The 16,538-nt window shown below is 43.2% G+C and overlaps 1 protein-coding gene across 1 annotated transcript in view; it reads left to right on the top strand.

The window, feature by feature from the left end:
• Positions 1-10,627, top strand: part of LOC115083302 (vomeronasal type-2 receptor 26-like) — a 174,136-nt gene extending 163,509 nt beyond the window's left edge. Inside the window, exon 9 of the mRNA XM_029587106.1 lies at positions 9,711-10,627. Coding sequence (XP_029442966.1) covers positions 9,711-10,627 — 917 coding nt within the window. The remainder of the gene's footprint in view (positions 1-9,710) is intronic.
• The last annotated feature ends 5,911 nt before the right edge of the window (positions 10,628-16,538 follow it).

Below are 16,538 nucleotides of genomic sequence, written 5' to 3' on the forward strand. Positions count from 1 at the left end.
ATGATGAAGGAAGAGAATTCCATAGGGTAGGAGACTTATAGCTGAAAGAAGATACTCTAGTGAAGTCTAAAGGAATAACATAAAGACAGCCTATCTGAGAAAAAATTAGAGGTCAAGCCGGAGAATAGGGGATCAAAAGATTTGAGAGGTGCAACGGAGAGCCAGAGTAGAAGGTGAAAATGTTAGACACAAAACTTTAAATCTAAAATGGTAAGTGATTGATAGCCAGTGTAATTTTTGTAAGATGGGAGAAATGTGATCATATTTTCTTAGACCATGAATTACTCTTGTGGCAGTATTCTGGAGTAACTGTAATCCTTTCAACTGAGTATTTGGAATTCCAAGAATTAAAGAGTTGCAATAGTCCAATTTAGAAATGACAGAATTATGAGTTAATAACTTCAAATCACTAGGGTCCAACAGTGGGTAGAGCCGATGGATATATCTAAGATAAAAGAAAGATTTCTGGTTCTTGGCCAAAATATAATGAACGATAGTTGCGCATCAAGCTCTATTCTTAAAGCAGTTAGAATACTCTTAAGAGAGATCGTAGTGCCACAAATAACTGGCGCTATCTTTGGAATAGATGATCTAGAACTAAACCAGAGTACTTCCATTTTTACAGGGTTAACTTGTAGGTTGTGGCTTAGTAGCCAAGAAGCCACATGGTCAAGAAAATAATTCATAGCAGTTAAGTCAGGGGATGGTTAGAGGATAACTTTAAAAGGTACGCGCACAGGCCCGTGTTGAGTGTATGTGGGCATACACAAATTTAGTAAAGTATTTTATAAAATGTGTATATGATGCCTCTGCAGTTTATAAATTACGCGTATATTTGCACAAGAACATACACATATATAAAAGCTAGAACATATATTTCTGCAATATATTAAAACCATGTATATCACTGCAGTGAGCGTGCATACTTCCCTATTTTAAATATATACATGCTTATAGTTTGCATGCAAAAATAAAATAAGAATTACTTGCATAAGTCAGATTTTGCACACAAACATCAGTTTATTTTAAAAGATACGTACATGAGTGAAATTACAAGTTTAACAATTAGCCCACTGGTTCACCCAATTCTCCTGTAGCTCATCAAAACCATCCTGGTTCTTAAGCCTGAACTCGCCCCAGTTCATCCAGACCTCTCACCCGGCAATATATTTAATATGTATTTATATTTAAACAATAAATACTTTTATTATAACTTACATTTGATAATTAGCAGGTGTAAACTTATTTGAGTGTAGTAATATACGCGTTTATGTGTCTTTTAAAATATCAACTTATGTACATAAGTGTTGACCTGCCCCGGGATGCCCCTTTCTCATCCCCTTTTTACATGCATATATTTGTGCACAAAAGCGGATATACGTGTGTTTATTGAATGCTTGTAAAGCACTGATCACTCGCGTAGAGGATTCCTACATGCATATATGCTTAATTTTATGCGCATACCATTTTGACAATTCACCTTTTAATGTTTATGAAAGCTGTGAGCTTGAAGTCATCAATATAAAAAGATGGTCGGAAGCCACAATCTTGGATGACAGTTGCTAGGGGAGATAGAAATATGGTGAAAAGAAGAGGAGAAAGAATGGAATCCTTTGGGACACCCAAAGACTAAAAGACTGAGTCTGACGCCTGATGATTCCATTGCACTTGGAATGAGCGAACGCCCTCATAGACAGGAGGTGAACTAAGTCAGGACAATTGAAATAAACTGTATTCTTCACTTTATTTACTTATTTAAAGAATGTATATTTATTTATTTATTTATTTATTTATTTAAGGTTTTTTTATACTGGCATTCATGAAGCGCTCACATCATGTCGGTTTACATAAAAAACAGGGGTGCAATGAATACAACAAAGAACATAGATAAACGTGATGAAGAGATGCAGTTACAATTAACAAGGGCTATTGAACTGGGGTGGAGGAAATAAAGAGAGATAGAAGAAGTTAATTATATACAAGTATACAATATATACAGTATACAATATATACAGCTGCTGTGTAGGATATTTTGCTGGCAAGGCGTATTAGTTGGAGTTCGGGAAAGCTTGCCTAAACAGCCAAGTCTTGAGTCTTTTCCTAAAGGTTAGGAGGCACGGCTCATTTCTGAGATCTGGGGGGATGGAGTTCCATAAAGGTGGGCCTGCTGTGGAGAAGGCTCGATCTCTTAAGGTGCTGTGATTAGTGGTTTTAGTAGGGGGAACATGGAGGGATCCTCTATATGCTTCTCTGGTAGGTCTTGTGGATTTGTGTAAGCGGAGGGGAAATTGTAGGTTGATTGTGGTATGTTGGTGAATACATTTGTATATCAAGGTAATGGATTTGTAGATGACTGAAATGAATTGGTAACCAGTGAAGGTCTTTTAGAACTGGGGAGATATGGTCTCTTTTCCTGGTGTTTGTTAGTAGACGAGCTGCTGCATTTTGTACCATTTGGAGCGGTTTGGTGTATGAGGAAGGGAGACCAAGTAAAGTAGAGTTGCTGTAGTCTAACTCAGGGAAAATGATAGCTTGGAGGATGGTTCTGAAGTCTTTGGCATGGAAGAGTGGTCTTATCCTGGAGGCTTTGAAGTTCAGCTTATTGTCGATTATTACACCTAGATCTCTCACTTGAGTGGTTTGTGGATTGGTTGGATGAGAGGCGGTGAGATTGTTGTTTTCAGGAGTTATGAGTAATATTTCGGTTTTGGAGGAGTTTAGTACTAGATTTAGGCTATTGAGGAGGCGTTTGATTTCTAGGTGACAGGACTCCCAGTAGTCGAGGGTTTTTGAATATGAGTCTTTCATGGGGATCAGGATCTGGATATCGTCTGCATAGAGAAAGTGTTTTAAGTTGAGGTTACTGAGGAGTTGGCAAAGTGGTAGAAGGTAAATATTGAAGAGTGTAGGGGATAAGGAGGAGCCTTGAGGGACTCCAATGGATGAGTCGTGGCGTGATGATTCTTTGTTCTGGATTTTGACCTTATAACCTCTGTTGGTGAGAAACAGTTTGAACCAGGAGAGAGCAGAGCCGGAAATTCCTATCGCAGCTAACTGGTTGATGAGGATGGAATGATTGACGGTATCAAAGGCTGCCGAAAGGTCCAGAAGAACCAATAGAAAAGATTGACCTTTGTCGAGCCCTAGGATGAGGAGGTCTGTAAGGGAAGTAAAGAGGGATTCTGTGCCTAGATTTTTGCGGAATCCATGTTGCGAGGCGGATAGAAGTTTGTTATCTTCAATGTAGTCCAATAGTTGAGAGTTCACAAGCCTTTCCATAATCTTAATGATGAAGGGAAGATTGGCTATTTATTTATTTATTTTATTTATTTAAGTTCTTTTAATATACCGATGCTCAAGACAAGGTCTTATCGTACCGGTTTACAATAAACAAGGGGAAAACAGTTAACATATGAAGAGAAAAGGTACATTAAAACAGGGAAATCAAACATGGTTGTTGGAAGAAAAGGATAGATAATTACAATTCTAAACATAAGGAAGAGTCGATCAGCAGGAACGGTTGCTTCTTAGATAAACTTAAATACATATTTACATGGTGTAGATTCAATTGCAGAGTTAATACACAAATGCGGTTCTAGAGTAGTGGGTACTTAATGCAGCTGGGAGAGGACATCAACCGGGGGGTGGGCGTCCTGGCGGGTACCATGGGTTTCTTCAGCGATAGGCCTGTGCGAAGAGCCAAGTTTTCAGTTTTTTTCTGAATGTGAGATGACAGTGTTCCTGGCCTATGTCTGGAGGGAGAGAGTTCCAGTGAAGTGGTCCCGCGGTGGAAAGTGCTCGCTTTTCGATGGAGTTATGTTTAGTGGAACTGCTGGGAGGAACTTGTAGGGAGCTTCTGTATGCCGATCTAGTGGGTCTTGATGAGGAGTGTAATTTAAGGGGTATGGTTAGTTGCAGAGAGGATTGGTGATATATGGCTTTGTGGATGATGGTTAGAGTCTTGAATATTCTGGAGTGTATGGGTAGCCAATGAAGTATTTTTAGAATTGGTGTGATGTGGTCCATCTTGCGTGTGTTAGTAAGGATCCTGGCTGCTGAATTTTGCAGCATCTGAAGAGGTTTTGTGGAGGAGGCCGGGAGACCAAGCAGGAGGGCATTGCAGTAATCAATTTTTGAGAATATTATGGCTTGAAGGACAGATCTGTAGTTGTGGAAGTGGAGGAGAGGTCTTAGTTGTTTTAGGACCTGAAGTTTATAAAAGCCTTCTTTTGTGGTGTTGTTTATGAATTTTTTCAGGTTCATTCTGGAGTCTAGGATGGCTCCAAGGTCTCTCACTTGATTTACTGATGGTATATTTGTGGTGCTGGCTGGTGTGCTGTTATCGTTGGGGGAGATGACCAGAAGCTCAGTTTTGGATGTGTTGAGAACCAGGCTGAGGCTCATGAGAAGAATATTGATGGCGTGGAGGCAGCTGTTCCAGTAGGTTAAGGTGTCGGAAATGGGATCTTTGATGGGGATAATGATCTGTACATCGTCAGCATAGATAAAGTAGGTGAGATTGAGGTTTTTGAGAAGTTGGCATAAAGGGAGGAGATAGATGTTGAATAGGGTCGGGGAAAGCGAGGAACCCTGGGGAACTCCTTGCTTGGACGCAATGGGTGAAGATTCTTTGTTGCTTATTTTTACTTTGAAATACCTGTCACTTAGAAAAGATTTTAGCCAGTTGAGGGCGGATCCTGAGATGCCTATTTCCATCAGGCTGTTAATGAGGATTGTATGGTTAACTGTGTCGAACGCTGCAGAGATGTCTAGAAGGGCTAGCAGGTATGACTGACCTTTGTCGAGGCCCATCAGGATGTTGTCCGTTAGTGAGAGAAGAAATGACTCTGTGTTCCTGTGTTTCCTGAATCCAAATTGTGGGTGTAGAATGTTGTGTGTGTCCAGGAAGTCTGTGAGGCGAGAGTTGACAAGTTTTTCCATTATCTTGGCTATAAAAGGTAAGTTGGCGATTGGGCGGAAGTTGATAGGGTTGGATGGGTCCAAGTTGGGTTTTTTTAGTAGAGGTTTCAGGGAGGCTGTTTTTAAAGCGTTCGGGACAGATCCTTGAGTGAGCGAGCAGTTTATGATGTCGGCCAGTGGTTTGGCAATGGTGTTAGGGATTGTAAGGAGGAGTTTGGTCGGGATTTGGTCTATTGGGTGTGATAAGGGTTTCATCTTCTTGATGATAGTTTCAATTTCTAACGGTGATGTGAGATCAAAAGATTCAAGGGACTGTTTGTTAATCCTTGAGAAGAAGTTTTGGTGAGGTGGAGGTTGGTAGTTTAGAGTAGGAATTGAGTTTGTTGGTGGGATAAGTAAATTTTTGACTTTGTTATCAAAGAAGATTGCTAGCTCTGTAGATTTGTTTTGGGCCTCTTCTTCGGGGATGGAGGGGGGATTCGAAGTGGTAAGTGCTGCCACATATGAGAATAATATTTTGGGGTCGTATAAGAATCCATGTATTTTTTTGGCGTAGAAGTCTCTTTTTGTTCGGAGAATGGTGGCTCTATAATATGTCATTGCAGTTCTGTAGGAGGCTTGTGTGGTAGATGAAGGGTCCTTCCTCCAGCGTTGTTCTTTGTGTTGAAGGTCTTGCTTGAGTTTTCTTAATTCAGTTGAAAACCAGGGTTTTTTGTTGTTGCGGGCGTGGTTGATTTTTTTGGAAGTTAAAGGACATACTTTGTCTGCTGTTGCATGGGTGATGGTTGGCCAAGAGTTCAAAGCACAGTCCGGATTTGTGAGGTCCAGGTTAGATAGGTCTTTGGTAAGTGTGTTGTTGAGGACTTCCATGGAACAAGGTTTTCTGAATTGGATCGAGGATGTATGAATGTTGGAGGTCGGTTTTTTTTTATGGCTAGTTCGGTTTCTATCAATGAGTGATCTGACCATGGGATGGGTGTGCAAAAAGGAGTTGAAGTGGGCGAGATAGGGTCATTTGTAAATATTAAGTCCAACGTGTGTCCTGCTCTGTGCGTGGATTTATTGATAAAGAGTACGGCTTCACAGTTGGCGGATGGGACGGGGAGTCAACATGGATGTTGAAGTCTCCTAGCAGTAAGGCTGGAGCATTAGCGTTGATGTGTTTGGCTACCAGTTCTATGAGAGGCGAGGGGTCGGATTCTAGTAGCCCAGGCGGGGCGTAGATCAGGCAGATTTGAATCTGGGAGGATTTGAATAGTCCGATTTCAAGTTTGGTTGCAGATTTAATAGGGTGATGGGCGAGTCTCAGATCTTTTTTAGCGGCTAGCAGTAGTCCACCCCCTCTTTTTTTCTGTCTGGGAATAGAGAAGAGGTCATATAGTTGTGTCGGTAATTGGTTGATTAGTGGGGTATCTGTGTTTTTTAACCAAGATTCAGTGATAGCACATAGGTCCACTATTGGGAGGTAATTGTTGGGGTCTTTTGGTTCCAAATTAGGTTTTTTTAGGTTTTTAGGTTTTTTTTTTCCTGCTCTATCCACTGTACTAGGTGGGTTACAATGTAAATGTTCCCAGTCAAAGCATTTAGAGTTTGTTAATCAATGTCTCTGTTTATCTATTTATGCTGTCATTGCATGTTATACACTGGTTTCAGAGGAGTTATGCTTTAATTAATTTCCTATATATTATCCTTTGCAAACTGTAGTTTGACTAATTCTGAGATGTTACAAAAACCTTAAGCAAACAAAGGAAATATATGAATACTTACTGATTAAAATGAATATGGAAGCACTATACTTGTAACTGTAATGAGGATCTGCATGGATGTATCTAGTATATTGGGGCAGATTTTATAAATCTGCGCACACGCGTACTTTTGTTCGCACACCAGGCGCGAACAAGAGTACGAGGGATTCGAGGGATTGAGAGAGTTCAAGAGAGAAAGTGAGACAGGAGAGAGCAGAAACACTAATCAGACCAAATTGAGACATATTAAGAATACACACTTGAAGTCTTCACCCTAGGAGAGAGATTGGGACTCTGTGCAGAGACTGTGTTTCACCCTTTTAGACCAGCTTCGGAGGGATTGTTCCTGCCCGAGAAAGGATAACTGCCCATCTGGGAACCTCATTAAATCCAAGTCCTGGATGGTGACTGTTCCCAGCCCTGGTAATAAGAGATCCATGTGTTGTGTTTGTGGCATTGTGTGAACCCTTAGTCGCAGTAGACATGACTTCACCCTCAGGGAGTGGCCCCGTGGGGAACCACAGCGATAGGCTAACCTCAGAGAGCAGACACTTGTAGGTACAAAGCTTTATTGTATTGCTGTAGATAGATGGTATGATGCAGGAAGGAAAGGCACTGAAGTCCGCAAGGTGTCAATATGTTCAGACAGTCTCAGATGTAGAAGACTCACCCAAATGTTCAAGATAGCTAGGAGCCCGCAGTGCGGGCAAGGCCGAGCCTAGTGGGTGGAACTGGAGCACCAGATCATAGAGGTACTCAAAGGAGCGTAATGCGGCATCTTCCTGGTGATGAAGACGGTGGGACTGAAGGTCCGTGGTGCAGGATACACAGACTGGTAGGCCTTCGAGGAGCGAGTACCTGTTAGTTCAGAATCCTGAAATAAACAGAAAGAGAGAGAGACCCCCGAGGAGCGGTTGTCTAGTTAGTAGAAACCCCGAAGGGTGGTTGGAAGCGAGAGACCCCAGAGGAGCGGGTGCCTAGAGCTTCGTAAGAAGCGAGATCCCCAGAGTGTAGAGAAGCGTCTAAGCGAGCAGCTTAGAGCGGTCAGAGAAGCTTAAACTGAAGTCCTTGCTAACTCAAAGATGGTAGCATAGTGGAGGCTTTAAATAACTGGAGGTTTCAACATCATGCGGTGGGGATGGCCCCGAGGTTCCCGCCATGACGTGTACTTGAGCGTAGGCAACGTGCACGCGCGCGCCCTAGGAGGCCACGGGAAGAGGCATGGCGGACTGGGATACCCATGCTGAGTTGGAGATGCCGAAGGTTTCAGCATTCGGCACCAGAGGCAGCCATCTTGCCCAAGGAGGAGGAAAAGAATAGAAAAGAGGTAAGGCAGAGCAGTCGACGCCATCTCTGACCGACAGACGCAACACCATACACAGATAGAGGCATAAGAATATGAAAGGTAAAGATCATCTGTGATGCTGAGGATGGTGTTAACTGTGCCATATACACATTTTGATTCATCATCAGTAAAATTATTTTTGGACACTCAGAGACTCTGGTGTTTTATTGGCACTTGAAGCTCTTACAGTAAGAAAGGAAGGGTATCTCTCCCAGGGAAAAGGTTATATGTTGCGCTGGAGGTGGACCTTTGGCTTGGCGCAGGATTGGAACGGCCCTCTGAGGGATCCCAGAGGGTGCCTGTCGCCAGGAGGCAGAGCACAAAAGGAGACAGAGGCTGACAGGAGCTTCACCAATACCGGTCTGGGGGCTCTGCGGGTTGAGCTCTTGGATTTCTGGACTGCCTGGGCTTAGGTGGGCCTCTGGGGGTCTCCTGGAGAGATGACGAAGAGTTGTGCCCACCAAGAGAAGAGGTGAGCGGCTGTCAGCGAACAGGCAAGCTAGACTGGAACTGAGAGTACCGGAGACCACGGGAACAAGACAGGAACTGAAGGTCCTCCAGGTAGGATAGGCAGTGCCCAGTGGTCCAGCTCGAAGAAGGCCACGGGTAGTGTCAAAGCAGGCAGGCCTGGTGTTCACAGGAGGAGCGAAGAGAGTGTCCGATTGGAGCACAACGGTCAAAGCCAGGGTATCCATCCAAGAATGGTCAGCCAAAGCGAGGGTCAATTCCAGGTATCAGTCCGAGCGTAGTCAAAGGCAAGTAGAGGTCATTCAGGTATCAGTTCGAGAGGATACAACCTGGGTAGCGAGAAGAGGACAGGACTCAGGAACAATGGAACTCAGAAACTGATGCTGGAACACAGGAGTAACGCAGGAACACTGGAAAAGGCACAGGAACAAGGAACGCAGGAACACTGGAACAAGCACAGGAACAAGGACGGCAACTAGCTTCACACTGAGGTGATGACCCGATTGCCAAGGTGAGGTTCTGGGGAAAGGGCCTCACCTTCTATACGGTGATTAGGTGACGTCATCGATGCACACTGCGGAGCGATTTCCCGCCTTGGGCCCTTTAAAGGGCTGGGCAGTCCGCGCGTGCGCACCTAGGGGCAGACCCGACACGAAGGAGGATGGCGAGAGGAGCACTGGGAAGCCGAAGGCTCGAAACTGCCTGGGGACGCCACCACAAAGCTCTGTGAACGCAGGAAGCTGGCTGCGGCTGCGGGTGAGGTTGGACCGTGGCCCGCTGGAGCACAGGCAAGATGAGCAGGCCCGGGCGCGGTCCTGGTGCGGCCGGGACGTGCAACAGTCAATCCTGTCACTCCAGGCCCCAAAGGATTCAGGCCCTGGGAGAATAGAGACTTGTATGAGCTAGCTGGAGTGATCCAGTGTCAAAAATAACAATTCTTTTATGGCCCATCAATGTTAACCCAGCAGAGGGAGATGGAGTTACATATTGTCTTATGGGTTTCTGCATTTATTGTTTATGTTCAATTTAATTGACTAATTATGATTTTTTTATTGAAACCTGAATAACAGGTTTTAAAGGTGGGATATAAAATTTTAATAAATGAAAATGAAACGTACATATGCATATAATATTGAAAATCCTATCTTGAATCTCCATTTTTTTTAAAAGTCTGAATTCTTGGAATAAAGATGTGTATGGAAATAAGAGTTTACATGTGTTGTTTTCTATAGATGCAGAGAATTGCATGAAGTGCTCTGAAGATCAATGGCCCAGTGAGAAGAAGGATGAGTGCCTCCCAAGAGTCATAGACTTTTTGTCCTACAAGGATCCCTTGGCTGCAGCTTTGGCTTCCATTGCTATTCTCTTCTCCATCATAACTGCCCTAGTGCTAGCAGTCTTTCTTAAATATCAGGACACACCCATAGTGAAAGCCAATAACCGGGATCTTAGCTATGTCCTCCTCTTCTGTCTCATGCTGTCCTTTCTCTGCTCTTTGATATTCATCGGCCGTCCTGGAAGAGTGACCTGTTTGCTCCGACAAGTTGCTTTTGGGATCATTTTTACAATTGCTGTTTCTTCTGTGCTGGGAAAAACCATCATGGTAGTCATTGCTTTCAATGCCACCAAGCCCAGCAGCAAGTTAAGGAAGTGGGTAGGAACACGAGTCTCCAGCTCTCTAGTCCTTCTCTGCTCCTTGGGTGAAGTTGTGATATGCACTGCATGGCTACTCATCTCTCCTCCATTCCCAGACTATGACACACAGTCTGAACCTGGGAAGATGATACTTCAGTGTAACGAGGGGTCCACCATTGCATTTTATAGTGTGATTGGGTACATGGGCTTCTTGGCTCTCTTAAGTTTCATTGTGGCTTTCCTAGTAAGGAAGTTGCCTGACAGTTTCAATGATGCCCAGTTTATCACTTTCAGCATGATGGTGTTCTGCAGTGTTTGGGTCTCCTACGTCCCAGCGTACCTGAGCACCAAAGGCAAATACATGGTGGCAGTGGAGATCTTTGCCATCTTGGCTTCGAGTGCTGGATTGCTGGGCTGCATATTCATCCCCAAGTGCTACATTATTCTGCTCAGGCCAGACCTGAATACAAGGGAGCATTTAATTGGGAAACAATATTCTAAAAAAACTAAATGACAAAGGATTTCTTCTTCATCACCATGGTGTTAATGTCCCATTAAATTTGACAATTTTTTTCAAGGTAATCAAAGTAATTTAATTTTACATTCATTTTGTCTTTATGATTTCTCACTTGAGAAAAGCTCTTGTGCTGTTTCAACCCCTTTTTGTGTTTCTTCACATGAGGACTAATGTTTTGGGATGGAAGGAAAGGGGATGTGTTCAAAGACAGGCTAGAATAATTTGGAAAATAGATGAGTTCAATTGAACATCACAGGATTTCATATTCTGTTTCATAATCACTAAAACTAAGCCACATTCATGGAATAATGTAGTTTTGATCCACTCCTGTTTTTCTAACTCCCTCTCCCAGATCAGCCTGTGAGCTGACAGGTTGTTAATACAAGGAGAAAACACACTTTGAAATATTTGTATGCCAATGCCAAAAGTCTAAGAAGATGGGAGAATTAGAGAGTATAGCAGTGACTGATAGATAATTGGCATCTCAAAGAAATAGTGGAAGGATGAGAACCAATGAGATAGTGCCATATCAAGGTACAAATTATATCACAATGATAGGTAGGAGCAGCTTGGTGGAGGGGTTGGGTTGTGCTTCATGTCTGGGATGACATATAGTCTAACAGAATAAGGATTCTACAAGAGACTAACAGGTAAATTTGAAAAGCTTGGTGCGTGCCAAAGCCGGAAGAAACGCGTGTATCTCAGACTGACACACACTGCATGGATTTTAAAAAGCACCAGAGTATGCATGTATGTTCTGGTACGCCCACAAATAGAAAAGTAAAAAAGGGGGCGGGTCAATGGCATGGTCTGGGTGGAGCATGGGCGGGACATGGGCATTCCGGGAAGGTCACTTGAAATGTGTGTGTTTTTAGACCCAGAAGTGTGCACCAGGGTTCCCTACCACATAGCTTTACTTCTGCTATGGATGGCATGAAAGCTTTAAAATAAGAAAATCAGAGTTAGTCAGTGGGCTTTGAAGAGTCGGGGCTAATAGGGTAAAAAGGAGGAAGGTTAATTATGGGGGTTTATCAGGTTGGGAGCCTTTACCTGGGTGAACTGGTAATTATGTGAATGTGCATATCTAACCCCCCACCACTTAAGCAGTAGAACCGGCAATTGCACACACAAGTGCATGGCCATACAAAATTGCACGCACATGTATGCTCGTACATCCAATTTTATATCATATGTGTATATACGTGGCAATGTTATAAAATGGCTGCGTCCATTCGTGTGAGCCACATACGCGCATACATGTATGACTGTGTGACTTTTTAAAAGTTACCATCTAAATGCACAATAGAATCTTTATGGAGAAAAATCCCATGTGTGTTGGGGAAGAATATAGCAATAGGAGTATACTACTGTCCACAACGAGTATACTACTGTCCACAACGAGTGAGATAATCAAATTTGCAAATGATACAAAATTGTTCAGAGTAGTTAAATCACAAGCAGATTGTGATAAATTGCAGGAAGACCTTGTGAGACTGGAAAATTGGGCATTAAAATGACAGATGAAATTTAATGTGGATAAGTGCAAGGTGATGTATATAGGGAAAAATAACCCATACTATAGTTACACAATGTTAGGTTCCATATGAGGTGCTACAACCCAAGAAAGAGATCTAGGCGTCATAGTGGATAACACATTGAAATCATCGGTTCAGTGTGCTGTGGCAGTCAAAAAAGCAAACAGAATGTTGGGAATTATTAGAAAGGGAATGGTCAATAAAATGGAAAATGTCATAATGCCTCTGTATTGCTCCATGGTGAGACCACACCTTCAATACTGTGTACAATTCTGGTCGCCGCATCTCAAAAAAGATATAATTGCGATGGAGAAGGTACAGAGAAGGGCTACCAAAAAGATAAGGGGAATGGAACAGCTCCCCTATGAGGAAAGACTAAAGAGGTTAGGACTTTTCAGCTTGGAGAAGAGACGGCAGAGGGGGGATATGATAGAGGTGTTTAAAATCATGACAGGTCTAGAACGGGTAGATGTGAATCGGTTATTTACTCTTTCAGATAATAGAAAGACTAGGGGGCACTCCATGAAGTTAGCATGGGGCACATTTAAAACTAATCGGAGAAAGTTCTTTTTTACTCAACGCACAATTAAACTCTGGAATTTGTTGCCAGAGGATGTGGTTAGTGCAGTTAGTATAGCTGTGTTTAAAAAAGGATTGGATGAGTTCTTGTAGGAGAAGTCTATTACCTGCTGTTGATTGAGTTGACTTGAAAAGTAGCCACTGCTATTAATAGCAACGGTAACATGGAATAGACTTAATTTTTGGGTATTTGCCAGGTTCTTATGGCCTGGATTGGCCACTGTTGGAAACAGGATAATGGGCTTGATGGACCCTTGGACTGACCCAGTAAGGCATGTTCTTATGTTCTTATGTTCACTTGGCCAAAATAATGAAACAGACGATGAAATGCGAAGAGAAATTAGGGAAGCTAAAAAAATTGGTTGTGCAGTAATAATGGGAGATTTCAATTACCCTTATTGAATGGGTAAATGTAACATCAGGACATGCTAGAGAGATAAAATTCCTGGATAGAATAAATGACAGTTTTATAGAGCAATTAGTTCAGAGAGGGAGCAAGTTTAGATCTAATTCTTAGTGGAGCGCAGGATTTGGTGAGAGATGCAACGGTGATGGGGCCGCTTGGCAATAATGATCACAACAATCTATGCAACTCCTCCTTTCCCTCCCCCATGCAACTCTTTGAACTCTTCATTCCTCTCCCCATATGCAATATACAACCCCTATCCCCTCTATACATTCCTTCTATCTTCATCCCCCCTCTACCCCTTTCTTTCTTTCCCCCCACTCCATCCCCCAATCATTTCTCTCAATATCATCTCAGTTATCCAACAACCTCTATTTAAGTCTCTCTATTTAAGCCTCGTTCATTGTATAGTTTATTTAATTTTATTTTACTCACTGTTTTCCTATAAGTTCTATAAAAAGCCTCTGTTTTGCTGATTTTGAAGTTATAATGTAAACCAAACTGATGTTATCCTACGAAGCCCGGTATATAAAAACCACAAATAAATAAGTAAATAAATAAATAAATACATTTGAATTAATGACTGGAAGGGGTACAGTAAGTAAATCCATGGCTCTAGTGCTAAATTTTCAAAGGGAAAAATGTGATAAAATGAGAATAATAGAAAAATCTGAAAGGTGCAGCTTCAAAGGTTAAGAGTGTACATTATTAAAAACTTCCATCATAGAAGTGCAGTCCAGATGAATTCCATGCATTAAGAAAAGTGGAAGGAAGGCCAAATGATTGCCATTATGGTTAAAAAGGTGGGTTGAAAATAGGAAAAAGCATAAGCATTTTCAAGTTCAATCTAGAACATTGATAAGACAGGCTACAAGAAAACTTGAAAAGAAGTTTGCTATAGAGGCAAAACCTCATAATAAAAACTTTTAAAAATATATCTGAAGCAGGAAGCCTGCGAGGGAGTTGGTTGGACCGTTAGATGATCAAGGGGGTTAAAGGGCATTTACAGGTGGATTTTAAAAGTACTACTCGCACAAAGCCGGGAGATATGTGCGTGACTCCGCCTGGCGTGTGCCGCATGGATTATATAAACCACGCAAGTACGTGCACATCTCGTCATATGCACACAAATTAAAAAGCTTTAAAAAGTGTCGGGGAATAGCCGGGACATGGGTGGGCTGAGACTGTGCCATGAAATCTGCACGTAAGTATGTTCACGCACAAGCTCGCGCCGGTGTCCCTTACCACGTAAGTTTACTAGGGATGTGAATCGTTTTAGGACGATTAAAATTATCGTCCGATAATTTTAATATCGTCTTAAACCGTTATGGAACATAATACAATAGAGATTCTAACGATTTATCGTTATAAATCGTTAGAATCGTGAGCCGGCACACTAAAACCCCCTAAAACCCACCCCCGACCCTTTAAATTAAATCCCCCACCCTCCCGAACCCCCCCCAAATGAGTTAAATAACCTGCGGGTCCAGCGGCGGTCCGGAACGGCAGCGGTCCAGAACGGGCTCCTGCTCCTGAATCTTGTTGTCTTCAGCCGGCGCCATTTTCCAAAATGGCGCCGAAAAATGGCGGCGGCCATAGACGAACACGATTGGACGGCAGGAGGTCCTTCCGGACCCCCGCTGGACTTTTGGCAAGTCTCGTGGGGGTCAGGAGGCCCCCCACAAGCTGGCCAAAAGTTCCTGGAGGTCCAGCGGGGGTCAGGGAGCGATTTCCCGCCGCGAATTGTTTTCGTACGGAAAATGGCGCCGGCAGGAGATCGACTGCAGGAGGTCGTTCAGCGAGGGTTCCGGCCCCTCGCTGAACAACCTCCTGCAGTCGATCTCCTGCCGGCGCCATTTTCCGTACGAAAACGATTCGCGGCGGGAAATCGCTCCCTGACCCCCGCTGGACCTCCAGGGACTTTTGGCCAGCTTGTGGGGGGCCTCCTGACCCCCACGAGACTTGCCAAAAGTCCAGCGGGGGTCCGGAAGGACCTCCTGCCGTCCAATCGTGTTCGTCTATGGCCGCCGCCATTTTTCGGCGCCATTTTGGAAAATGGCGCCGGCTGAAGACAACAAGATTCAGGAGCAGGAGCCCGTTCCGGACCGCTGCCGTTCCGGACCGCCGCTGGACCCGCAGGTTATTTAACTCATTTGGGGGGGGTTCGGGAGGGTGGGGGATTTAATTTAAAGGGTCGGGGGTGGGTTTTAGGGGGTTTTAATGTGCCGGTTTTGCGATTTTTAGATTTTTAGATTTTTCACGATTTTTCACGATTTTTCACGATATTTTACCCCCCCAAACGGCAACAATACGATTCCCTCCCCCTCCCAGCCGAAATCGATCGTTAAGACGATCGAGGACACGATTCACATCCCTAAAGTTTACTTCTGCTATGGACGACGTATAAGTAGTAAAACAAAAACAACGCTAGTCAGCGGGGTTTTAAGGGTCGGGGCTAATAGGGTAAAAGGTAGGCAAGTTAGCTAGGGGGTTTAGGAAGTTTTCTCCTTTACTGGGGAAAACTGGGAAAAAACTGGAGAAACAGGTAATTGCGTTGGCACACGTATCTATTAAAATTCCCCCCTCTTACACGCTCAAGACGGCATTTGTGTGCACACGCACATATCAATATAAAGGAGTGTGCACATGTAGACATCTATAGCCAATTTTATAACATGTGCTCGTCTATGTGCGTAGACGCTCATATGTTATAAAATCACTGCTTCCATGTGTGCGTGCCGGCAAACGCATGCGGTTCTTAAAAATTATCTCTTAGGGAAGATAAAGCCATCGTAGAAAGACCACGTGATTTCTTTGCAACGGTGTTTACCTAGAAGGATTTTGGGGAGATACCCATTCCGGAGACGGATTTCATGGGTGACAATTCAGATGAACTAACCAAATCACGGTGAACCTGGAAGATGTAGTAGACCAGTTTGACAAACTGAAGAGTAGCAAATCACCTAGACCAGATGATATAAACCCCATGGTTCTGAAGGAACTAAAAAATGAAATTTCAGTCATGTTACAAGTAATGTGTAACCTATCATAAAAATCTTTTGTTGTACCTGAAGAGTGGATGGAGACTAAATATAACCCTGATGTATGAAAAGGGCTCCAATGGTGATCTGGGAAACTATAGACTGGTGAGCCTGACTTCAGTGCCAGGAAAAATCGTGGAAATTATTATAAAGCATAAAATGACAGAGCATATGGACAGACTGAACTAATGGGTCACAGCCAGCATGGATTTACACAAGTGAAGTCTTGCCTCACAAATCTGCTATATTTTATTGAGGAGTGAATAAACATATGGATAAAAGTAAACCAGTACATGTGGTGTATTTGGAGTTTCAGAAGCAGTTTGGTAATGTCCCTCAGGAAAAGC

This window comes from Rhinatrema bivittatum, chromosome 2 (genome assembly GCF_901001135.1).
Source record: "Rhinatrema bivittatum chromosome 2, aRhiBiv1.1, whole genome shotgun sequence".
NCBI lineage: Eukaryota > Metazoa > Chordata > Amphibia > Gymnophiona > Rhinatrematidae > Rhinatrema > Rhinatrema bivittatum.